Raw genomic sequence first — 26,791 nt, 5'->3', positions numbered from 1 at the left:
TGCTTAGTGGACAAAAAAAGTGTCCAGTAAAAGGTTTAAAAAGTAACCTGAAACAATCTTGAAAAGAAATAAGATTGAAGGTCACAGAAGAGAAAGAGGTCAAATTTGAACCCAGAGATTAAAAGGTACAGCCTCCAGCTGCCTCCTTTGATTATTTCCAAATGGCAATCACAGTCAGCAGCTGTTTTTCTCTTTAACATTTGAAAAGACCAACTGAAAATAAGATACTATGACTCTAGAAAAGCAAAAAAGTCTGATTTTTTTTCCAACAACTAAAATAAGTACCTGTTATTCCAAACTAAACAATGATAAACATTCCAAGTGGATCAAAAGGGAGAAGGGGAGAGAGGAAATTAACAGGTTTAAAATAATACAATGTCTAACAAAAACTTCAGATAGGGCATATACAGTTATGCAATTTAATAAAAATTTGTTTCAAGTTCTGCTTAACACTACCACTATCAATATTCTTAAGACAATTTAATACAACATTAGGATTTAGCAAAGGTTTATTCATATACTTTATTACAAATTCATTTATATTCATTTAGAAGTAATTGGTTTGTTGTTATAGTGCTAAATAAATTATTGTACACAAATATAATTGTATATAATAATTTAAATTCATGTGAATAAAAATGATTAAATGAGACCAGTATACATTAGAAGCCTTCAAAAATGGTGACATTTCAGCTATTTCTGAAGAATTAAACTCACAAATATGTATACATACATATATACACATTGATATGTATGCATATTTGCAACAGAACAGAGCTACAATTGATAGGAAATATTATATTTACATTGGAACTTTCCAGCTTTGAATTATATTTAGCAAATGAAAGTCAAATATAATTTGTATTTAACAGAAAATAAAGATTATAGCTGTTTTTTAAAAATACTGGCACTGCTTGGTAAGAATATGCAATGGGAAAAAGTCTCTTCAACAAATGGTGCTTGGAAAACTGGACAGCAGCATGCAAAAGAATGAAACTGGACCACTTTTTTACACCATTCACAAAAATAAGCTCAGAATGTATTAAAGACTTGATGTGAGACCTGAAATCTTAAAAATCCTAGAAGAGAGCACAGGCAGTAATTTCTCCGAGACTGGCCATAGCAACATTTTTCTACCTATGTCTTCTGAGGCAAGGGAAATAAAAGCAAAACTACACTATAGGGACAACATCAAAATAAAAAGTTTCTGCATAGCAAAGGAAATGATCAACAAAACTAAAGGCAACCTACTGAATGAGAGAAGATGTTTGCAAATGACCTATCCAATAAAGGGTTAGTATCCAAAATATATAAAGAACTTACACAACTCAACACACCAAAAAAACAAACAACCCAATTAAAATTGGGCAAAAGACACGAACAGACATTTCTTCAAAGAAGACATCCAGATGGCCAATAGACACATGAACAGACGCTCATCACTCATCATCAGGGAATTGCAAATCAAAACTACATGAGTTATCACCTCACAACTGTCAAAATGGCTAAAATCAACAATAAGAACCAACTGTCAGCAAGGATGTAGAGAAAAAGAAATACTCTTGCACACTTAGTGGGAATGCAAAATGGTGCAGCCGCTGTGGAAAACACTATGGAGGTCCCTCAAAAAATTAAAAATGGAACTTCCCTATGATCCAGTAATCAACCTACTGAGAATTTTTCCAAAAAATACAAAAACACTAATTCAAAGGGATATACGCACCCCATGGGGCGCCTGGCTGGCTCAGTCTGGGCAGCATGTGACTTTTCATCTCAGGATCATGAGTTCTAGTCCCACATTGGGTGTAGAGACTAAGTAAATAAATATTTTTTTAAAAAGTAAAGGAATATATGCACCCCTATGTTTATAGCAGCATTGCTTCCAACAGTCGAAATGTGTAAGCAGCCCAAGCGTCTACCGATGAATGAATAAAGAAGATGTGGTACATACATATATAATCAAATATTATTCAGCCATAAAAAGGAATGAAATCTTGCCATTTGCAAGGACATGAATGGAGCTACAGAGTATAATGCTAAGTAAAATAAGTCAGTCAGAGAAAGACAAATACCATATGATTTCACTCATACGTGAAATTTAAACAAAATAAGTGAGTAAAAGGGGGAAAAAAACATAAAGACAAACCAAGAAACAGACTCTAAACTATAGAGAACACACTGATGGTTACCAAAAGGGAGCTGGGTAAGGGGATGTGTGAAATAGGTGGTAGGGGTTAAGGACTGCATTTGTTATGATAGCACTGGGTGATGTATGGAATTATTCAATCATTATACAATATACCTGAAACTAATATAACATCGTATTTTAAATGTGTTGGAATTTAAACTTAAAAAAAAATACTGACACTGCTTTACAAAAGAAAGAAAAGATAACACTTATTTGCAAATATATCTAAAAAAGAAAAAAAAAGCTTAGTCAAAAACTGCAATCTACTAAAATCATATATGACAACATATAGAAGAATAAAAGAAAACCTCATTATTGTAACTGTTCTCAACTACAAAAAGTTATTGAAGATAGTAAAACAAAACCAATATATTACCTTGGCTGGAGTATGAATCCATATAGCTGGATTAAGAAGAATGTGATCACACAATTGTTTGAGTAGGGGCATCCCATTCTGCAGATTACTCAGATATTTTGAAAATGCAAGACAAAGTTCAAGTACTGCTCTGTTGACATGGGATTTGGAAGACTGAAAAGAAAAAAATAGATCAAAGGTCACTACCAATACAAGGCAAAGTAAGTACATTAAAGGTTCTCAATACCAGAAAAAAGTTGGCCCACAAACTGCTACAAGTTAAAGATGCCATGAGACTCGATGCCACATTTCTCTAAAAAAGCAATGGAAGCAAGGTAAAACAACAAAAGGTTATTTTAATTTTGGTAATTTTATGTAACAAGGAGACACACTTGCAGAAAGAATTGCTCAACCACTTAGGAGACCAAATCCATGCCCTCAAAATTAAGAACAAAATATATAATGCATCTCATACTTTACCTTTTCAAGACTATATCCTATTACCAAGAAGCCCTTGCAGGCAAGCATCTGCTCCTGCATAGCAATTGAGTTCTTCAACAACTCCATGATAAAAGCCAGCAAAGTTGAACTGGAACAAAAACAACAGGCAACAGTCTGAAAAACTTACTCTTTTAAAAAAACAAGGTGGGGAGGGGGATTAAATAGATGCAGGCTTTCATCTATCTTAATAAAAAGTTCTCTATTTCAAGGAAAATGAAGTTATAAAATTGTCTCCAACATTATTTGGGGACTGGAATTTGAATGCAGGATTAGGACTTAATTATTTATTTCACGTACTTTATCATCAACCTACTAATAAGTCAATTACAAACAACATGAGAAACATATATAAACTGAACAAAAATTAGCAATGTCTAAAAACAAGTAATAAAATGGCTAACATAAGTATATTAAGGCCTTAAAGAATAGATATAACTTAGATTACCAAGTATATTCAATTTTAGAGAGTTAGAGGCCAGAGGCAAAAGACACATGGAGCAAATGCACTAGGAAAGAAATACTTAGAATGTGTTAGGGCTCCAGACTAGCCTGGTTAATGAAGAAGATAAAAAAGTAAATTTGGGGGGCGCCTGGGTGGCTCAGTCGGTTAAGCATCCGACTTCAGCTCAGGTCACGATCTCGCGGTCTGTGAGTTCGAGCCCCGCATCGGGCTCTGGGCTGATGGCTCAGAGCCTGGAGCCTGCTTCAGATTCTGTGTCTCCCTCTCTCTCTGCCCCTCCCCCGTTCATGCTCTGTCTCTCTCTGTCTCAAAAATAAACAAACATTAAAAAAAAATTTTTTTTTTAAAAAGTAAATTTGGAATTTACAAACCGAAGTCCTGAAACACTAATTCAACAATTTTGTACATTATCCCAAAAGGAAAATTGTAATTCTGTAGTCAGTTGAGAAGACTTTTAAAACTGAATAGGGGCTAGGGCCATGCTCCTATCCTCACTTTTAGAAATACACAAAATGGAATGGAATGAAGATCACCTGTTACCTCCTTTTCTCAAGGCCTCTGAGATACCCCCACAAACAAACTAGAAGCCAACCTCCTCCCTCGACACAAGTGCTTTTAAGACTGTCAGCAATTTTGGGGTGCCTTCACTCAGTCCGTTAAGCGTCCGACTTTGGCTCATGTCATGATCTCATGGTTTGTGAGTTTGAGCCCCGCATTGGGCTCTGTGCTGACAGCTTGGAGCCTGGAGCCTGCTTCACAGATTCTGTGTCTTCCTTTCTCTCTAACCCTCCCTCACTTGTGTTCTGTGTCTCTCTCTCTCTCTCTCGAAAATAAATAATAAACATTAAAAAAATTTTTGTTAAGTCTTCATTTTCAATAAAGATAAAAATTTTTAAAAAAGAAAGGGAGAACCAAGAAAAAATAACTGAGCTCTGTTACAGAAGTTTCAGACCAGGACACATAAAAAAATTAATGAAGTAGCAATATGTCAAGGATAACTTTAATTATTTTAATGTAGACAATAAATACTTGATTTGATATCTCATTCATTTAAAAAAAAAGTCACTTTGTTGCCTAAACATCTCAAGAGAATTATTACATCATGAAATACATACATTGATTAATTGATATCAAATTACACAAAATCAGGGAATTCTAAAAATGAATAATGAAACACTCATTTACTCAAATAATACATTAAACATAATTACTAGTCTCACTAGAATATACAGCCATGAAAAATTCATTTAGACACCCCTCCAATGTTTTATATTATGTCCTCTTATATCTTTGCCTTTTTTAGACTCTATACTGTAAGAGACAAATGTGTCCAACATACAATCTAGTATTTTCAAAAAGACCAAATGTAAATAATAAATGACATCATTAAAAATTTCAGTTTTAATTTAGTTATATGCAATAATTAAAATGAAAAGCTAAATCCCCATAATGAATCACTGCCATGTAATAATCTAAAATAACTTTTTAAATTAGAATGATAGACAAAAATGTATTCATTTTTGCTAAATCATTATTTCTAAATTTATTCTAAGAGAAGTTTATTATATTTTTTACAGCTTCCATATTTCCTACTGATAAAGAATTTAGATTACTACTACCTTTTTTTTTTTTTTTTTGAAAGAAAGAGAGACTGCAAGTGGCACAAAGGGGCAGAGGGAAAGAATCTTAAGCAGGCTCCATGATCAGCACAGAGCCCGACATGGGGCTGGATACCACCACCCTGATATCATGACCTAAGCCAAAACCAAGAGGTGGATGCTCAATCATGAGCCACCCAGATGCCCCTAATACTACTATTACTGACAGGAATTTGTAGTAACCTTTAAAGTTCACAAATTTCTTTACATACATTCTTTTAACCCTACCAACAAATTTAAAAGGCAGAAAAAATATTGTGCAGCTCAACAGTAATAAAAGTCATCCTCACATCCACTTCAAGAACAAAATAATGGCACTCACCATATAGTCAAGTCAACCTCATCAGATAAATATTGCCTATAATCCAACTGTGCAAAAAGTGGAAACAGCACTTGTACTCCTCCAATTGAATGCATAGCACTTTGAATGGAATGTGTTAAAACTGCTTTCACATCCTTGTAAAACAGAAAACACAGTAAAGATTCCAATGATTTCCTTTCCCAAACAATAAAAAAAAGCATAACAAGAACAATACCTTATATCACATTTATTAATAGAAGCTACCTAATATACCTCACTAAAATTTACCATGAAAAATATTCTTAAAAGATTATATATAAAAAATAAAAAATAAAAAATGTCATAGCTAGTACCTGGAGCATGAGTGCATGCGGTGAATGAACAAAAATTGAAGGGTTGTCCTTAGGGGATGATTCAAGGCAGAGCTGGGCATCTGTAGCACGTGGATTGTACGTGAATGCAATGGCACTAGAAAGTTTGCCATCATACAAAAGAAGTTTGTGGTGCTCAGCAAGAAACAGATCACTTTCCGCTTTGAATTTAAATGTACCCTAAAAATAAAGAGTAAAACAGTTAAAACAGTATTCCACAAAAAGAAAATCTAGATACAAATCACCAGATACAAAAATTTAAGGAATATATCTTTAATCATTTTCCTAACAATATCAAGTAAGAAGAGCCCTATTTCATTGCTTCTTTAGTAGACTGTATTCATTTTAAAGATACAATGAAAATCAAGTCGGTATTAAAACCTTACATTTGGGGCGCCCGGGTGGCTCAGTCGGTTAAGCATCCGACTTCGGCTCAGGTCATGATCTCACAGTCCGTGAGTTCGAGCCCCGTGTCGGGTTCTGTGCTGACAGCTCAGAGCCAGGAGCCTGTTTCAGATTCTGTGTCTCCCTCTTTCTCTCTCCTCCCCCACTCATGCTTTCTTTCTTCTCAAAAATAAATAAACGTCAAAAAAAAATTTTTTTTTAAACTTACATTTAAAAAGTATAAAACGTAGTGTCCTATGGCACATATTTTATCATTATTTTCACTGTACTTCGTCTTTTTGGATTTTTTTTTTTAAGAGAGAGAGAGGAAGAGCGTGAGTGGGAGAGAGGGACAAAGGGAGAGAGAGAAGGGGAATCCCAAGCAGTTTCTGTGCTCCATGCAGAGCCTGACACTGGGCTCAATCCCACAACCCTAAGATCATGACCTGTGCCCAAAACAAGAGTCAGACACTCAACCAACTGAGCCACCCAGGTGCCCCCTTTTTGGATTTCTTTCATTGTGGTTATTAACACAGTACATAAAATGTACCATCTTAAACATTTTTAAGTGTACAGTACAGTAAGTAGTATTAACTATATGCATATTGTTATATAACAAATCTCTAGAACTTTTACATCATGTAAAACTGAAGTTCAGTATATATTTAACATCTCATTTCTACCACTCCCCATTCCCTGGCAACCACCATATTCTACCTTCTGATTCTGTAAGTGTGACTTTTTTGTAACTCATATAAGTGTAATCTTTTTATTTGCATACTTTTTATTTTCTTATTTCACTTAGTATCATGTCTCAAGCTTGACTACGTGGTAGCATGCATCAGAATTTCCTTCTTTTTAAAACTAAATAGTATTCCACTGTACATATATACTACATTGTATCTATTCATGTGTCCATAGACAATTAGGTTGCTTCAACCTCTTGACTATTGTGAATGATGCTACAATAAACTTGAATATGAAAATATCTCTTTCAGATCCTGCTTTTAATTCTTCTGCATATGTACACAAAAGTAAGAAAGCTCAATCATAGGGTAATTATAATCTTGATTCTTAAAGAACCACCATACTGCTTTCCATAGAGCCTACAGCATTCTACATCTTCACTAAACATCCCCATATATGCATTCCACATATGCACTAAACAGTGCATACGGGTACATATTTCTCCATACCCTAGCCAATACTTATTATTTTCAGTTTTGTTTTTTACACTAGCCATCCTAATGTGGTATGAGGTGGTATCTACTGTAGTTCTGATCTGCATTTCTCTGCTGATTTGTAATGTTGACCATCTTTTCATGTTTGTTTGCAATTTGAGTATCTTCTTTGGAGAAATGTTTATGCAAGTCTTTTGCCCACTTTTTTAGTGGGTTATTTGGAGATTTTTGTTGTTCAGTTGTAGGACTTCATTATAGATTCTGGATATTAACCCTTTATCAACTATATGGTTTTGTAACATGTTTTCTCACTTCACAGTTCGCCTTTTCACTCAATTCCTTGATACATAAAAGCTTTGACATGCCAAAGATTTTGAGATGGAAGACCCATTTGTCTATTTTTATCTTTGTTGCCTGTTTTGGTGTCATATCCAAAACATCACTGTCAAACTCAATGTCATGATGATTTTCCTCTGCTTTCAGGTAGGAACCTTATATGTCTTAGGTTTAGGTCTTTAATTCATTTTGAGTTAATTCTGATATATGTTGTAAAGTAAGGATCAAAATTCACTATTTACCGTGTAGATATCTACTTTTCACAAATTCAGGTTTTAAAAAGACTAGCTAGCCAGGGGCACCTGAGTGGCTCAGTCGGTAAAGCGTCGGCTCTGGCTCAGGTCATGATCTCATGGTTCCTGAGTTCAAGCCCCCACGTCGGACTCTATGCTGACAGCTCAGAGCCTGGAGCCTGCCTCAGATTCTGTGTCACCCTCTGTCTGCCCCTCCCCCACTTGCACTCTGTCTCTCGCTCTGTCTCTAAAATAAATAAACATTAAAGAAAAAAATGTTTTAAGACTATCCTTTCTCCATTGTGTGTGGTGTTTGCATCTTTGTAGAAGATCATTTGAGTATATGTGCAAAGATTTATTTCCAGACTCTCAATTCTGTTCTATTAGTCCATAGGTCTACCTTTATGCAAGCACCATAATGTTTTGATTACTATCCCTTTGTAATATGTCTTGAAATCGAGAAGTGTGAGACCTCTAATCATGTTCTTCTTTTTCAAGGTTGTGGCTATCTGGAGACCCTTGAAATTTCATATAAATTTTAGGGATTTTTTTTTCCATTTCTGCAAAAAAATACTATTTGGATTTTGATAGGAACTGTACTGAATTTGTACATCACGTTCAGCAGTATGCATTCTTTAACAATTGCAAGTCTTTCAATCCATGAACCGAGGGTATCATTCCATTTTGTGGCTTCTTTGATTTCTTTCAACAATGTTATAGACTTTTCAGTGTACAAGTCTTAAGCCATCCTTAGGTAAGTTGTTCCTAAGTATTCCTTTTTTATGCTTTTGTAAATGAGATTGTTGTTTTATTTTCCTTCTCAGGTTGTTCACTGTTGGTATAGAGAGACACAGCTGATTTTTGTTCTTGGCTTGTATCCTGCAAGCTTGTTGAATTTATCAGTTGTAACAGGTTTTCATTTAGAATTTTCTACATATAAGATCAAGTCATCTGTGAAAAGATAATTTTACTTCATCCCTTCCAACTGGGATGCCTTTTATTTCCTCCTCTTGACTAACTACTCTAAGACTGCGAGGACTGTGGCCTACAGAAATGGTGAGAATGGGAATCCTTGCCTTGTTCCTGTTCTTAGAGGAAAAGCTTTCAGTCTTTCACTAATGCATATGTCAGCTGTGGGCTTTTCATATGTAGCCTTATTATTTTGAAGTAGTTTCCTTCACTAGTAATTTGTTGAGTGTTTTTATAATTAAAGAATAAATTTTGTCCAACAGTTTTTTTGCATCAATTGAGATGACTGTGTGGTTTGTGTCCTTTACTCTGTTAACATGTATATTGCAATGATTGACTTTCATATGTCCTCCATTCCAGGACTAAGTCTCTGCTGGTGACAGACTATGATCCTTGTGGTATGCTCTTGAATTTGCCTTGTTAGTATTTTGTTGAGGATTTTTGCATCAAAATTAATCAGGGATACTGGTCTATAGTTATCTTGTAGTGCCTCTGGCTGTGGTATCAAAGTAATGCTGACCTCCTAAATTGAGTCTGGAGGGTGTCTGGTGGCTTAGCTGAGCATCTGACTCTTAGTTTCAGCTCAGATCATGACCTCACAGTTTTGTAGGGTCGAGCCCCGCGTCAAGGTCTGCACTGACAGTGCGAAGCCTGCTTGAGATTCTCTGTCTCCCTCTCTCTCTGCCTCTCCCCTACTCATTCTGTCTTTCAAAATAAATAAACTTTAAAAAGTTATGAGTTTGGAAGTATTCCCTCCTCTTCATTTTTTGAAAGAGTTGAGGAAGATTGTTGTTAATTCTTCTTTAATGTTTGAATACTCCAGTGAAATCCTATGCAGTACACAGCTTTTCCTTGTTCAGAGGTTTTGGATTATGGATTCAATGTCCTTAGTACCTACAGTCTCTTCAGATTTTCTCTTGATAGGCAGTGTGTTTCCAAGAATATCCATTTCTTCTATATTATTCAATTTGCTGATATAAAATTGTTCATAGTAGTCTCCTAATTCTTTTTAGATTCATGGCATTAGTAATAATTCTTCTTTCATTTTATTTTTTTTCTTCTTTCATTTCTTTTAGTTATTAGGTCTTCTCTTTTATCTTAATCTAGCTAAGAACTTGTCAGGTTTGTAGATCTTTAAAAAAAAAACTCTTAGTTTTGTTAATTTTTTTTCTATTATTGTTCTAGTCTCTATATCATTTATTTCTACTTTGAATATTTATCACATCCTTTCCTCTGATAACTTTGGGATTACTTTGCTCTTCTTTTTCTAGTTCCTTGAAGGGAAAAATTAGTTATTGATCTGAGATCTTCCTTTTTTATTTTAAAGGACTATAAACATTCCTCTTGGTATTGCTTTCCCTAAATCCCATAAAGTTTGATATGTTGTCTTCACTTGGCTCCAGAAATTTCCTGGGGATTTCTTTGACACACTAGTTGTATGAGAGTGTGTTGTTTGATTTCCACAAATTTGTGTATTTTCCAGATTCCTTCTACTATTGACTTAATTGTATTGGGGTAAAAAAAAGTATTTGGTATTATGATTTCAGTATTATTAAATTTGTTAATTTTGTGGCCTAATATGTTGTCTATCCTGAAGAATGTCCCATAGGAGCTTGAGAAGGATGTGTATTCTATTGGTGTTTGGTGGGGTGTTCTGTATGTGTTTGTTAGGGTCCAACTGGTCTACATTGTTGTTCATGGTCTCTGTTTCTTTAGTAATCTCTCTGGCTGGTCTATCCGTTAATAAAAGGGTTTTGAAATGTCCTACCATTATTGTGTTAATACATACTTCTCCCTTCAATTCTGTCAAGGTCTGTTTCATATATTTTGCAGCCATAAAGTTAGGTGTATATATTTTTAATTATTATATCTTCCTCATGAATTGACACTTTTATCATTATATAATTTCCTTCTTTGAGTCTTGCAACAGATTTTGAATTAAAGTCTAATTTGGAGGAGCGTCTGGGTGGCCCAGGCAGTTCAGTGTCTGACTCTTGATTTCAGCTCAGGTCATGATCCCAGAGTCAAGGGATTGAGCCCCGTGTCAGGCGCCACAATGAGTGTGGAACCTACTGAAGATTTTCTCTCCCTGTGGCCCTCTCCCCTGCTTGCACACACACTCTCTCTCTCTCTCTCTTTCTCTCTCTCTCTCTCTCTCTCTCTCTCAAATGAATAAATGAAGTCTATTTTTTCTGATATACACATGGCCAACCCTGCTCTCTTTTGCTTACCATTTGCATGGACTATCTTCTTCCATCCCTTCATATTCCATATTAGACCTATGGTGTCTCTCTTATAGACCAAAGACAGTTGGGTTTTGTTTTTTTAAATCCATTAGCCAATGGGTGATGGGTATTAAGGAGGGCACTTATGATGTGCACTGGCTGTTATTTTTAAGTGACAAATCACTAAATTCTACTCCTGAAACCAATATTACACTCTATGATAACTAACTAGAATTTAAATAAAAATTTAGGAGAAAAAAATCCATTTAGCCTATTTCTTTTAAGTGAGAAGTTTAATGCATTTACATTTAAAGTAGTTAGCGACTCACTATTGCCATTTTTGTTCACTATAATTTGCTAATTGACTTCTTTTATATGCCAATGATGGTTGGTATTTATATCCCTTTCTCCTTTTGTGTTAAGTTCTATAGGTATTTTCTTTGCCATATCCATAGGAATTACATAAAACATGTTAAAGTTATAAAACTATTTTTTTTTACTTTTTTTAGACATTTATTTATTATTGAGAGACAGAGAGAGACAGAGCATGAGCATGGGAGGAGCAGAGAGAGGAGGAGACAGAATCCCAAGCAGGCTCCAGGCTCTGAGATGTCAGCACAGAGCCCGATGCAGGGCTCAAACTCACAAACCCGTGAGACCATGACCTAAGCCGAAGTCGGACGCTTAACCAATTGAGCCCCCCAGGCATCCCTATAATATTCTACTTTAAGCCAATAACGGCTTAAGTTCAATCACATACAAAACCTTTACACATTTACATCTCCATCACCCGATTTTATGTTAGTGATATCAAAAATTACATCTTTTCATATTATGTATAGATTTAGATTTTTATGCTTTTTCTCTTAAAGTCTGTATCAGAATTGAAAGTAATTTATGCAGGGGCGCATGGGTGGCTTAGTCAGTTAAGCATCTGACTCCCGGTTTCAGCTCCGGTCATGATCTCACATTAAGTTCAAGTCCCACATCGGGCTCCACGCTGACAGTGCAAAGCCTGCTTGGGATCTCTCTCCCACTCCTTCTTTCTCTGTCTCTCCTGATCTCTCTCTCTGTCTCAAAATAAATAAATAAACTTAAAAAAAAGTGATTTATGCACTAACATTACAAGATTACAAGATTCTATATTTGCGTACATATTTACCTTTACCAGAAAGCTCATATTTTATCCTTTAAATCATTCTTGGTTTTTTTTTTAAGTTTATTTTTTTAGACAGACAGCATGAGCAGGGGAAGAGGCAGAGAGAGACGGGAACAGAGGATCCACAGCAGGCTCTGTGCTGAGAGCAGAGAGCCCGATATGGGGCTCAAACCCACAAATCATGAGATGACTTGAGCTGAAGTAGACTGAGGCACCCAGGCGCCCCTTAAACCATACTTCTAAGTAATCACAGACAAGGATTTTTTTCTTTAGTTTAACTATAACCACTTAAAGCTAAATGGAACATCTTTTACAACAAAGACTTGCTGGATTCAACTTGTGAATTCTGCTTCAATGCTGCTATAAAAATAAAATGTAAAACACGCTAAGACTGCCTTTATCTTTCTGACTTTTACACAAAACATTTTAAAAGCTTTAATATATTATTTTTCTAAAATTTCTGCCCCCTTGATAAGCAGTTAATAAATCTGTAAGCATTGATTTAATATTCTTTTTTAATTTAATGAAAGCTGATTACAAAGGGAATTTTAGCATAAGTGAAATAAATGCTTTTAAATAATAAATACTTTTCAGGGGAAATGTCATTTGGGCAACCTACAAAAGCTAACCTATTTACCAACTTACAATATATAGACATATAATATGGGAGATTATATAATTCATTTTCCAAAGGCAGAAACTAAGAAAGTCTAAAGAAATAAGTGACTTCTTTGAGTACACAAAGTTAATCTGTGGCAGAGTAAAGATCAGAAACTAGTTCAATTAAACAAATAATTTAGCCTGTGCTACTATTCAAAGTACAGTATGTCAACATTAGCGGGTAAAAATTTTGAAAACAAATAGCTAAACATTTTTTCTACTTTGTTTGGAATTGAGGAATAAATCACTACCACTAACCAATCTAAACAAAACTAAATCTAAAACTAAAACTAAGACTTTCACATATTTCAGGAATTGCTGCTAAATTTATAGAAACAATATTCATGTGTAAATACTATTTGATATGATTAATTAAAATAAAAAAATACCCTTTCAAAGTACTTAAAGCAACATGGTACTTCATCAAACACTAAGACAATATGAAAGAAGTATTTAACCCTTTATTTCTTTTGAAATATTTATTATTTTAATCTTTAAAGCACTGAATCAATTGCAATTGCCTAGAAGCAATCCTGAGATTGCTGGTTTTCCATATCCCTGCTACCTTAAGTTATAAGGGGTTCTCTAAAACATGGATTATACAACACAACAGATTTCAACAGTAAAAAATAAAGCAAGAAGTAATTCTAGGATCATCAATTTCTCACATAACGTGATTTTCAGTACAGTTTTATCACTATCTGACCATCCATATGAGGAAAAGATGACTCAAATGTTAGAGATGACTACCGATAAGATTTTTGACCTAGCACTAATACCAGCAGTTATTTCTACACATTTACCATTAAGATGCCTTTCTGGACCTCAGTATACTTCATGGATAAGAATATAAACTATGACCAAGTGTGATTATCCTGGGAACAAAAGGTTGATTTAACAATATCTGAACAATTTAATATACTATATTAATAAAAACAAAAGACAACAATCGTGATCATCCCAAAAGAAGCACAAAGAACAAATGACAAAATCCAGCAACGTTTCATGATGAAAACACTCAACAGACTAGGAATAAAAGTGAACTTCCTCAAATAAACAAAGAACATCTACAAACAGCTAACAGCAAACACCATACTGATGGCAAAAAAAATGGAATGCTTTTTCTCCTAAGATCAGTAAAAATACAGGGATGTCTGCTTTCAACACTTTTCTTGTTTTTTCTTTTTTAATTTAATTGCAGTAAAACCACTTAACAGAAGATCTATCCTCTTAACAGATATTAAGTGTACAATACAGTATTTTTATAGGCACAATGTTGTACAGCAGATCACTCGAACTTGTTCACCTTGTATAACTGGAATTTTATACCCACTGATTGTCAATTCTCCTTTTCTCTCTCCCCAGCCCATGGCAACCACCCTTCAATTCTTTGCTTCTATGAGTTTGATATTTTAGATATCTCCTATGAGTGGAATCATGCATTATTTGCCTTTCTATGACTGATATATGTGTCTCCCTCTCTCTCTGCCACTCCCCTGATTTCACTCTGTCTCTGTCTCTCTCTCTCTCTCAAAAATAAATAGAATTAAAAAAAAATTTTTTACAGATACTAAAAATAGCCAAAACAATCTTGCAAAAGAACAAAGTTGGAGGACTCAGGCTTCCTGACTTAAAAAATGAATTACAGAGGTGCCTGAGCGGCTCAGTCGGTTAAGTGTCTGACTCTTGATTTCAGCTCAGGTCATGATTTCACTTTATGAGTTTGAGCCTTGCATTGGGCTCTATGCTGACAGTGCAATGCCTGCTTGGGATTCTCTCTTTCTCTCTCCCTCTCTCACTGCCCCTTTCTCTCTCTCTCTCTCAAAATAAATAAATTAACTTAAAAAAATGTATTACAAAACTGCAGTATTCAAGACTGTGTTCTACTGGCCTAGGGATACAGTTCGATGAAACAGAATTTAAAGTCCAGATATAAACACTTAGATTTAAGACACATAGTATCTATACTCATACTGACTGTAAACTATGTAAACACTCCAATTAAAAGGAAAGATTATCAGAGTTGATAAAAAAGCAAAACTCATTTTATAAAATTCAATATGTCTCTGATAATAATTCTCAGGAAACCAGAAATGGAAATTTCCCAACTCGATAAAAGGCATCTATAAAATATGTATGATTGCTTTCCCCCTAAAATCAGAAACAACGCAAAAATGTCTATTCTCACCAGTTCTATTTAATTATTTATACTGGTGGTCTTAGTACAAAACAAAAAAGGGAAGAGGCATAAAGACTGGAAATGAAGAAATAAAATTTACAGTCTATAATAACATATGTATAGGAAATCCTAGAATACTCTAGTAAAACTAATAGCAAATTTAGCAAGGTCAATAAACAAAATTCAACTATACACTAGAAACAAATAATTAGAAACTGAGACTTGAAATACAACTTATTACTTGAAAAACATTAAACACTTAAGAATACATTTAACAAAACGTATATATCACCTATACAAAGAAAACCAAAAAATAGTGCTGGAAGAAATTAAAGAAAACCTAAATAAATAGAGAGATACATCATATTCACAGGCTGGAAAAATCAGTATCAGTAGGATGGCCAATTCTTCTCTAATTGATCTAATATTCAATATAATACCAAATAAAATCCCAGTAGACATTTCTCTAGAAATTGATAAGCGAGTTCTAAAAAATATATCTAGAAATGCAAAGGGTTTAGAAAGCCAAAACAATTTGAAAAAGAAAAATAAAGTGAGGTTTCAGACTTCCTGTTTTCAACGCTCACTGTGAAACTAACATTAATCAAAATAATACCGTATTGGCATAAGAAAGACATATAAGTCATTGAAATACAAAGATGCCAAGGTAAGGCAATGGAGGAAGAATGGAATTTATAAAACAACAGTACTGGGACACCAGGGTGTCCATATTGGCGGGGGGGCGGGGAGGGAAGAACCTTGACCCTTGACACAAAAAATAACTTAAAATGGATCACAGGCCTAAACAAAAATGCTGAAACTGTAAGAGAAAAACACATGAGAAAATCTTTCCAACCAATCTGTTCTTCAAAAGACACATTACGAAAACAAAAAGGTGGAGCACCTGGCTGGCTCAGTCAGTGGAGAGTACAACTCTTGATGTCAGTTCAGGTCATGATCCCAGGGTTCTGGGATCAAGCCCCACACTGGGCTCCACACTGAGCATGGAGCCTGCTTAGGATTCTCTCTCTCTACCCCCCTCTGCCACTCTCCCCCACGCATACTCATTCTCTCTCCTAAAAAAAAAAAAAAAAAAAAAAAGGAAGGAAAGAAGAACAAAAGAATGAAAGAAAGAAAGGTTTTAAAATAAAGAAAGAAAATAAGACAAGACACAAACCGGGGGAGAAATATTTGTAACTCATATATCTGATAAAATTCTTGTGTACAGAATATATAAAGAAATCTCAAAACTTAATAAGAAAACAACCAACCAAACAAAAAATACACAAAAGATGTGAACACACTTCACAAAGGAACATACAAAAATGATCGATAAGCAAAAAAAAAGATGCTTGGGATCTCTACTCATTATAATAAGCAAATTAAAACGAAACTGAAATACAGCTACATACTCACTGAGATGCCTAATATTAAAAAGACCAGCAATACAAGATGTTAAGGATGTGGAGCAAGTAGAAAGCTCATATACTGCTTATAGAAATGTAAAATTATACAACTACCTTGGAAGAGGGTTTGGCAACTTCAGTTACCATATCAGTTAGTAATTCCACTCTTAAATATTTATGAAATAAAATTATGTGGCAGCACAAAGATTTATACACCAATATTCAGAGCAGCTTGTTCCTAACAGCCCAAAACTGGAAATAACCCTAATGTCCATCAATAGAAGAATGCATTAAAAAAGTGTAGATATGGGGGCATCTGGCTGGCTCAGTCAATAAAGCATGCGACTCTTGATCTTGGGGTTATAAGTTGGAGCCCCATGATGGGTGTAGTGATTAGTTAAAAAAAGGAATAAAATCCTTTTTAAAAAAATTGTGATATATTAATACAATGGAATGCTACTTAGCGATAAAAAGAAAGAAACTACTACAACATAACAACATGGGATGACTCTCACAAGAAACCAAACTCTAAGGAGCACATGCTGCATGATTCCACTTACATAAAACCTTAAGAAAAACAAATCTACTCTAGTGACAGAAAGCAGATTAACAGTTTCTCTCAAGAAGAATGCAGTGGAGTTAGAGAAGTGGAAGGAACTGACTGGGAAGGGGCACAACTGAACATTTGCAGGAACAGAATTATTCCATTTATTTAATGTTGTGGGAGTTACACTTTTGTCAAAACTAATTAAAATAAAAATATACTGAATGTAATGGTATGTAAATCAACTCAGGAAAATTGGTTTTGTTTTCAGAAAAACAGAGCAGACTAACATGCTCCTTGAAACCAAACTAGAGTAACAATGGCTTAACCCAGAGATTCCCATTTTTTTTTTTAATGTTGATTTATTTGGAGCAGGGGAGGGACAGAGAGACAGGAGAGAAAGAATGTCAAGCAGGCTCCTTGCTGCCAGCACAGAGCCCAACACAGGGCTCGAACTCAGGAACTATGAGATCAATGTCCTAAGCTGAAATCAGAGAAGTTGCTTAACCAACTGAGCCACCCAGGCACCCCACAAATTTTCTTAGTTCATGACAGTCTTAGCATTGCAGTAACTGTTTATGGTGCTTTAGATCAAAATAAATACTACTAAATAGTTTGGTTCAAACAACTTTATATTTTAATAATTTAACAGCCATTTGAAAAAATTAAGGAACAAGTCAAAAGAAAAAATGTCTTTCATTATATTAGCAAAATTAGTTATTAATTTTTATGCATATTGAACAATGCATGAACTCTCTCATATTTGGAATCAGATTTCACACCATCATCCTCATTTCCTTTTCCACATTAATTTCCACATGGTACTTGTTTTTAATCACAGTAACTGTTGAAAATTTAGTTATGCAAAAACTGACATCATCAAATGCAGCATGAATGCAAGTTGAAACTTGAGCTAGTAGTATGCACAGAGGCCCACATGACAAGTATACTGTGTTTCCCTCAAAAATGTAAAGTATCCTTCAGATTCCTGTGACTTCCCTGTAGTGTCCCTGATTACTCTTTCAATTTTGTCCCATGCATCACCTACCTTTAAATCAAGTTCAACTAACACTGGTTAAGCAATGAACAGCAAGTAAAGTACCTTATATCCCAGTCCCAACTGATAAATAGCAAAAATCTGAGCAGCATTAAGAGCTTCACTAAAAAGGTAAACTGCAGTCATCTGACCACAGAATACTCTATTTGCATCTGCTGTTTCTGACGAGCCCAGGAAACATTTGTCAAAGGTCTGTGAAAGAAAACAGATTGTATTAAAGAAAAAGCAACAATATCTCCTCCAGAAATAATAACCTATATTGATTAAATGTTTCAGGATAAATTTTGGTATAAATGTTTCGTCTGTTCTAATCTGGCTAAATTAAAATAATTCATTTAGCAATTCACTTAATTCATTATTATCAAGTGTAGAGATCAAGAAAGACATCATAAAAAAGGAGAAAGCCGAAGTTTTCCAGAGTACAATAAATAAAATCTGACGACAAAGTGTATGTAAGAAAGAAGAGTCAAAGAAATCATGATGGATTCTGAAGGTTCATACTTGAGTAACCAAAAAAGCAAATGGAAGAACAGTCTTTGTTATAAGAAGGAAAATCATGAGTTACGTTTAGGACATAATCTGCCTTTCGGCGAGTTAATATGTATGGAGCCAACATGAATGGAGAAGCAGGGTTCTGTAAGTTTGGTGAGAAGTTAAAATTGTAAAGACAGACTTTTGCAGATATCAAGGTATAGACAATGGGTGAGATCATGGGATACAATCTCTCAAATATGTAAATCCAGAAAAGCAGATGCATGTATCTCTTCTAACGTTAAAAAGAAAAAAATTCTCTTAACATCTAGGTTACAAACCACATTTTAAAAATCCACGTGTCCACAAAGAAAGACTAAAGTTCTTCACATCCCTTTAAATGGTTATGCAACAAAAAAACCATTAGAAAGAATGTTGAAAAATAAATACGTATTGATATTAGGGAATACAGAAAAGTTGTTAACATTTGGCTTCTCAAGACAATCCACCTAAGTCAAATCACTGTTTCACATGCTGGTGATCTTGGCAAATTACTTAATCTCTCTGTGCTTCAGTCTCCTTACCTGTAAAATGGGAGATTATAATAGTACTTATCTTGCAAGGTTGGTGCTTTTAGAAAATAAAGGTATTTATTACAGTGCTTGGAGTACAAGAAGCACTCAATAAAAGTTAACATAAGGAAAAAACAGGTCAAAAAACAACATATATATCTGATCCCCTTTTTGTGTTTTCAAAAAAAAAAAAAGGAGAGCTAACATTTACTGAGCACTTACTCTGTACAAGGCACTCTACTAATTAATTTGTAAACAGTATCTCATGTAGTTATCACATTAACCTTCTGAGATAGGTACTATTTTACACCCATTTTCAGGTGGAGAAAACTTAGGCCTAATAGATTAAGGTCATACAGTCAGTAAGTGACAGAGCTGGGATTCAAACCTAAGACCATCTGTTACAAAAACCCAAGCTCTTAAGATTATCATTACATAATACGTAAATATGCGTAGCATAGGATATAAAAGAAGAATTTAATGGTGAATGGTGTAATGGTTTGTAATCATTTTCCTATTTATATTTTTCAAGTTTTCTATTTGAAAATGTAATTGGTGGGGAAAAAAGAACATTTTAATTTAATTCCTATTGAAAATTTTAAATTTAATTTGAATTGTACATATCTTTTCCTCAATCCTGAAAAAATTATTACATAATAGTTATCTATAGCAGCTATGAATTATTTGCAAAATTTATAAGCATGTATCATCCTACTCATTCATAAAAATGATCAGAATTCTGCTGTAGAGCTCCTAACTATACCCATTGTTACCTATAAATGCTCATCTTTACCCTATCCAGAATAATTTTTTAACAAGAACTCAACATTCTAGCCAAACTTAACTCTGCCATTGTGGTATTCTAAAATTTATACTCAATGTAAAACATATTTTTCATATTTTAAAATAATTTCTTCAAACCACTTACATCACTGGTGTTGACAAACCATGTTATCTCTCCATAGGAAGCTAGCTCACCATTCACATAACATCGAAGCTCACTGTTCTTCCATCGGTTATAAATGTGCACTATAGTTACCATATACCACTGAATAAGTAAAAACAGTTTGGGAAAAAAAGGATTATGATTCTTGAAATAACTCAACCACACTCAAAATAACAAGTAAAACTTAAACTATAAGTTACAATTAAATATAAAAATAAAATAAATATCAATAAAATAATATCAATATTCAACCTTTGGAATATTTAATCAAGGGAACTCTCAATACATAAGAACTTACTGTGAAATTACCTTTCCAACTCTTTACTATGAAAGTTTTCAAATATATCCCAAAAAAGTTAAAAGTTTAGTACAAATACCCTCTTTTCCACCACCTAGATACCACAATTGTCAACATTTTGCCACATCTGTTTTACCTATTTATCTATATGTACATACATTTTGCAGATGAACCATTTATTAATCTCTAAATTTTAAGGTACAAAAGAAAACACATATTACTACTACTACTACTACCACTACTACTAAAGTAACTTCCATTGATATTGTCCCATTGAGATTATCCCAATACTCTATGAATAACAAAATATCATTCTTATTATCCAAATCAGGGAAGTTGACAATTGTCCAGTGACTTATACTTCATTTTCTGAAACAGAATAAACAGAGTTGTGATCTACCACATGTTATGTCATTAATATTAAAACAAAGCATTTTGAAGGCCAGTATAGCTTGTTAAATTAATTACGACTTACTAACATCACATACCTTTTGTGGCTTAAAATCAAATTTCACACAGTGTTGAAAGCCTTTTCCTTTTGACTTTATTGAGGTTATAATCAAACAGCCCCCAACAAAGTGAGCAGAGTAACCAAGACCTTTGCTGGTTCTGAAACTATAAAGAAAAATTTTCATTTTACCTCTAAATATTCTTTCATTCTCAAAGGAAGATAGTAACACTGAGTTACAAAAATACATACCAATATAAATAGGGTTTATCCTTATCCACATTGATGTTATTCACAGGATCCATTCTTAGCCAGGTATGAAATGTAAAACCATTCTGGTATGGCCATTTGGCTATAGGAGGTAATGCAATGGCCTAAAGAAAAACATTGAGTTATTAATTCATGTGAAAAATTTTATTACTGAAATCAAGAAAATGAGACCTTACAAAGCTATATATATTTCTGCTACATGTTATTCTATATCATGTTTAAAGTATTTATAAGCTTATTTATCTGAAAGACTTTTCCAAATTTTTCAAATTTTCCAAAATACATAGTAGTGATGGTAATTTAATAAAATTATAAAAACATTCCAGATGACCTGCTGGATACACTCATCTTTGCTTCATTTCTTACAATGAAGAAAAGATTCAAAAGAATTCCAAATAAAAGAGATAGGTAGTGATATCAAGTTGGAAATATGTTATTCAAATGGTAAGATATTAGAATAGAGAAAGATATACAAGAAAGGAAAAGAAAAAATTTAAAAAAAGGTTAGAATATCCTTATTTTTAATAGCAAATATAAAGCTGAACAGAATTAGTTCATAACATTTTTCCATAACATTTTTAAATTAAATTCAAAGTCACTATATAAATAACTTTACCACCTGGTTTCAAATATTATTGAAAAGATAATTTGGGGACACCTGGGTGGCTCAGTTGACTGAGTGTCTAGCTCTTAATTTCAGCTCAGGTTATGATCTTACAGTTTGTGGGATCATGCCCTACATCAGGGTCTATGCTGACAGCACAGAGCCTACGGATTCTCTCTCCTCCCTCTCTTTCTGCCTCTCCCGTGCTTGCATGCACACATGCACACCCTCTCTCAAAAAATATAAACACACACTAAAAAAAATTGTTTTAAAGAAAGATCATAATTTTATTTAAAAGTACAAATTTTAAAATCAAGTTTTATTTCAAAGTACATAATGAAAGCAATCCAGAATAGCAAAACAAAATCTTGAAAATGAACAAAGTTGATATTCACGCTACCAAATTCAAAACCTACCAAACAAAGCTACTATAACAAAGACTGTGTCGGGGTGCCTGGGTGGCTCAGTCGGTTAAATGTCCAACGTTGGCTCAGGTCATGATCTTGCAGTTGGTGACTTTAGGCCCACATGAGGCTCTGTACTGACAGCTCAGAGCCTAGAGCCTGTTTCAGATTTGGTGTGTCTCTTTCTGCCCCTCCTCTACTCCCTCTCTCTCTCCCTCTTTCTCAAAGATAAATAAACATTAAAAAAAATTTTTTTAATAAAAAAAAAAAGACTGTGTGGTACTGATGTAAAACCAGAAATACACATCAATGGACTAAAACTGAGAGCACAGAAATAAACCCCTGTATTTGTGTTAAGCTGATTTTCAAGAAGAATGTCAAGACAATTCAATGAAGAAATCACAGTTTATTTCAACAAATGTGCTGAGATAACTGGATATCCAAAAGCAAAAACATGAAGTTGATTACTTTCCTATATCATACACAAAAATTAACCCAAATAGATTATAGATCTCAATGTAAAAGCTAAAACTATAAAACTCTTGTAAGAAAAAAATAGAGGTAAGTTTTCATGACCCTGGGTTAGGCAAATCCTTCTTAATTATTCCACTAAAACCACAAGCAAGAAAAGAAAACATGTATGAACTGAACTTCATTAAAATTTTAAAAAGTTTGTGCTTTAAAGGATACGATCAAAAAAGTTAAGACAAAAGCCAAAAGAATGGAAGAAAATATGTGCAAATCATACATCTGATAAGGAACTTGTATTCAGAATAAAGAACTCTTACAATTCAACAAAAGACAAATAATTTAAAAATGGACAAAAGATATGAATAGACCTGTCTCCAAAGAAGATATCATATAGCCAATACAGACATGAAAAGATGCTCTACATTATTAGTCACTAAAGAAATGCAAATCAAAACCACACTGAGATACTATTTGACCCCACTAGGAGGATTATAGTCAAAAAGATACCTGGGGCATATGTAAAGGGAGAAAGAAGACACATGGGGGAAGATAGGAAGGGTGGAGATGTAGTTTGGGGGAGAAACCAATGGTGGGTGCTACAGGAAGGAGCCATGGTCTTAGAAAAAGGCGAGAGACAGCCAAGAGAACACAACAGAACGCACAAAGAGAACGCTTCCCCAAACCCACTGGCTGGGAAAACGAGAGGGCCTGATTTTCATGAGTTCTTGCAACCAGTGGGGTTTAAAAACTAGTTTTAAAGGTTAGCAGGCTTGGCTGTAATAGAGTCCTTAGAGTGCTGCGCTAATCCTAGAGAGAAGGCAGGCAAACAACCCAAGGGTGCAGACAGCACAGAAGCAAGATTTGAGGGGCACCTGAGACACACTTGGCGGGAGATTATTCGCTCTTCCTGGAGCATTTCTCTGAGAGGTGAGCATGCAGGAGATGCCTTTCCAGGGACAAAGGAGCAGACTGGCGCTATTTCCTTCTCCCGCCCCTCAGCATACACACAGAACTACAAGCAGAAAGCACCTCAGCCCCACACTGGCTGCCTAAATTGCTTACACCAAGTCCCACACCGCAGCACTGTAGCACAACTGCTCTTCTCTGTGAAGCTTGTCTCACTCCCAGCATGGCAACACACTCCCCCAGAAGACCAGCCCAGGCTGCTGCCCACGCCACATCCCTAAAGCCTGGAGTTTTAAAACTCAGCAGGCTAGAAATTGATCTGAGGACTGAGAACAAAGGTGCATGTCTACAGGCAGAAAAAACCACCACCTTGTGGAGGACAAGAACTGCACAGAGTTGATTTGGGGGAGAGAGGAGCTGTAGGCACGCTGAGAGGAGGGAGCCCTGACTGCATGGAGTGGAAGGAGTCGGGGGAGAGAAAGGAGGAGTGAATAAAGAATGAAAACACACACAGGGGACTGCACAGGAAAAACTCTTCCCCAAGACTAACAACAGGGAAGAAAAAGAGGGTTTAAATACTACAAGTTTTTTATAAACAGTGGAGTGCAGAGTCTGAAGTTTCAGGGGTCAGGGTCATTGTGCTCCTGTGAGGAAGGAGGACAGAAGCCCAACAGCAAGCAGTATCATCTGAAGATCCCCTGGGGTGCATAGAGGGAAAAAGTTTGCCTCCTTGGAGTTCATTTGGTAGCGGTAATACAGCCGCTCCAGGGGCAAAAGGTAGGCTAAGGAACCACTGAGCTGTCCAATTCACCAGCATAGGAACAAACATGCTGGCTGAGGGCAGAAAAACTTGGTGCCAGCTTTCTGCTGTGATTTACCATAAATTCCAAACCACACTGAGCAATCCCACAATCCTTTTCTGGGACAAGCCAGTACAGGCCACAGTGCAGCAAGACCTACCCCAGAGACTCAGCACAAGGCCTCACTGTGGGGCATCTCTCAAGTTTAGAGTTTTGAAATACAGCCTCGCTTGAAATATAATACAGGAGGGCTGTGCTGCCTGACAGATGGACAGCTTACACAGGCTGAAGGCAGGGATCTGACAGAAGTCAGGGTCACAGGAGGGGTGACTGTTTGCTCTTCTGCGAGGGCTTACAGAGAAGCAGCAGATAACAGCTCCCTATTCCAGAGAGGAGACAGCAGGCAAAGCCATTTTCACCACGAGCCCACCAGATGACCCACTTCAGTGACCTAAAACAGCACCATCAGTGGGAGACCGGCCACTACACCAAGCTCCCCTATCCCCCCCGCCCTGACTCCTCACTGCCACCACCATCCCCCACCACCCTGCACCATGTAGATGCATCCCCACTAGAGCAAGTAGGCCTAAGAATCAGATCAACAGGGTCCCCTAGAGGACCAGCACAAAGCCCTGGCGCAAACAAGTCTACTGATCATAGAATGCTGCAAGGCTTCAGCAATAGGGGAAAGAGGATCTAATTTCCTTTGTATTTTTTTATTTTTAATACTTTAATTCTTTTTAATTTATACATATAAATGCATATACACATACATATTTCTTAACTGCTATTTTTTAGGATCTTCTTTTAACAAGCAGACCAAAACACACCTAGAATCCACTTAAATTTTTTTTCTAGACAAAGTGACAAGAGGAAGTAATTCACCCCAAAAGAAAGAACAGCAAGTAGAAATCAGAGCCAGGGATTTAATCAATACAGATATAAGAGAGATGTTTGAACTAAAAATTAAAACAATTACAAGAATACTAGCTGAGTTTGAAAAAAGTATAGAAGACACTAGTGAATCCCTACTACAGGGATAAAACACCTAAAATCTAGTCAGACCAATATTAAAAATGCTATAACTGAGATGCAAACATAAATGAATGACATAGTAATGAGGATGAACAAAAGCAGCAAAACGAATCAGTGATACAGAATATAAAATTATGGAAAATAATGACATTGAAAAGAAGAGGGAGAGAAAGGTACTGGTTCACACAAGTAGACTCAGGAAACTCCGTGACTTCTTAAAATGTGCTAACATTCATATCATAAGAGTCCCAGAAGATAAAAAAGACGGAATAAGAGCAGATGATTTATTTTAGCAAATTATAGTTGAAAACTTGCCTAATCTGGGGAAGGACACAGACATCAAAATCCAAGAAGCACAGAAAACTCACATTAAATTCAACAAAAGCCTGACCTCACCAAGATACATCATAGTCAACTTCACAAAATACACAAACAAGTAAAGAATCCTAAAAGCAACAAGGAAAAAAAAGTCCTTAACTGACAAGGGAAGACAGATCATATTTACAGCAGATCTATCCACAGAAACTTAGCAGGCAAGAAAGGAATGGCAGGATATATTCAATGTGCTAAGTGGGAAAAATAGGCAGCCAAGAACACTTTATGTGGCAAGGCTATCATTCAGAATAGGAGAGATAAAGAGTTTCCCAGACAAACAAAAACCAAAGAAGTTCATGATCACTAAACCAGCCCTATAAGAAATATTAAAAGGGATTCTCTGGGAATGCAAGCTGGTGCAGCCACTCTGGAAAACAGTATGGAGGTTCCTCAAAAAATTAAAAATAGGGGCGCCTGGGTGGCGCAGTCGGTTAAGCGTCCGACTTCAGCCAGGTCACGATCTCGCGGTCCGTGAGTTCGAGCCCCGCGTCGGGCTCTGGGCTGATGGCTCAGAGCCTGGAGCCTGTTTCCGATTCTGTGTCTCCCTCTCTCTCTGCCCCTCCCACATTCATGCTCTGTCTCTCTCTGTCCCAAAAAATAAATAAACGTTGGAAAAAAAAAAAAATTAAAAATAGAACTACCCTACGACCCAGCAATTGCACTAGTAGGTATTTATCCAAGGGATACAGGTGTGCTGTTTCAAAGGGGCACATGCACCCCAATGTTTATAGCAGCACTATCAACAATAGCCAAAGTATAGAAAGAGCCCAAATGTCCATCGATGGATGAATGGATAAAGAAGATGTGGTATATATATACAATGGAGTATTACTCGGCAATCAAAAAGAATGAAATCTTGCCATTTGCAACTACTTGGATGGAACTGGAGGGTATTACACTAAGTGAAATTTGTCAGAGAAAGACAAATATCATATGACTTCACTCATATGAGGACTTTAAAAGACAAAACAAGATGAACATAAAGGAAGGGAAGCAAAAATAATATAAAAACAGGAAGGGGAAC

General features: G+C 35.4%; 1 protein-coding gene across 5 annotated transcripts in view; it reads right to left on the bottom strand.

Annotated features, from left to right (window-relative positions):
* LRBA (LPS responsive beige-like anchor protein) overlaps nucleotides 1-26,791 on the bottom strand; it is a 789,117-nt gene that overhangs the window by 657,819 nt on the left and 104,507 nt on the right. For all 5 annotated transcript variants that reach the window (XM_030312933.2, XM_030312936.2, XM_030312937.2 and 2 more), the window contains exons 6-13: nucleotides 21,155-21,276; nucleotides 20,943-21,069; nucleotides 20,139-20,258; nucleotides 18,213-18,359; nucleotides 5,817-6,014; nucleotides 5,485-5,618; nucleotides 3,024-3,132; nucleotides 2,565-2,717 (exon numbers count right to left, since the gene is read on the bottom strand). In XM_030312933.2, the coding sequence (XP_030168793.1) occupies nucleotides 2,565-2,717; nucleotides 3,024-3,132; nucleotides 5,485-5,618; nucleotides 5,817-6,014; nucleotides 18,213-18,359; nucleotides 20,139-20,258; nucleotides 20,943-21,069; nucleotides 21,155-21,276 (1,110 nt within the window). The remainder of the gene's footprint in view (nucleotides 1-2,564; nucleotides 2,718-3,023; nucleotides 3,133-5,484; nucleotides 5,619-5,816; nucleotides 6,015-18,212; nucleotides 18,360-20,138; nucleotides 20,259-20,942; nucleotides 21,070-21,154; nucleotides 21,277-26,791) is intronic.

This window comes from Lynx canadensis, chromosome B1 (assembly GCF_007474595.2).
Source record: "Lynx canadensis isolate LIC74 chromosome B1, mLynCan4.pri.v2, whole genome shotgun sequence".
Classification (NCBI taxonomy): Eukaryota; Metazoa; Chordata; class Mammalia; order Carnivora; family Felidae; genus Lynx; species Lynx canadensis.
Note: the sequence above shows the minus strand (reverse complement) of the source record. Positions and strands in the feature narration are given on the sequence as shown.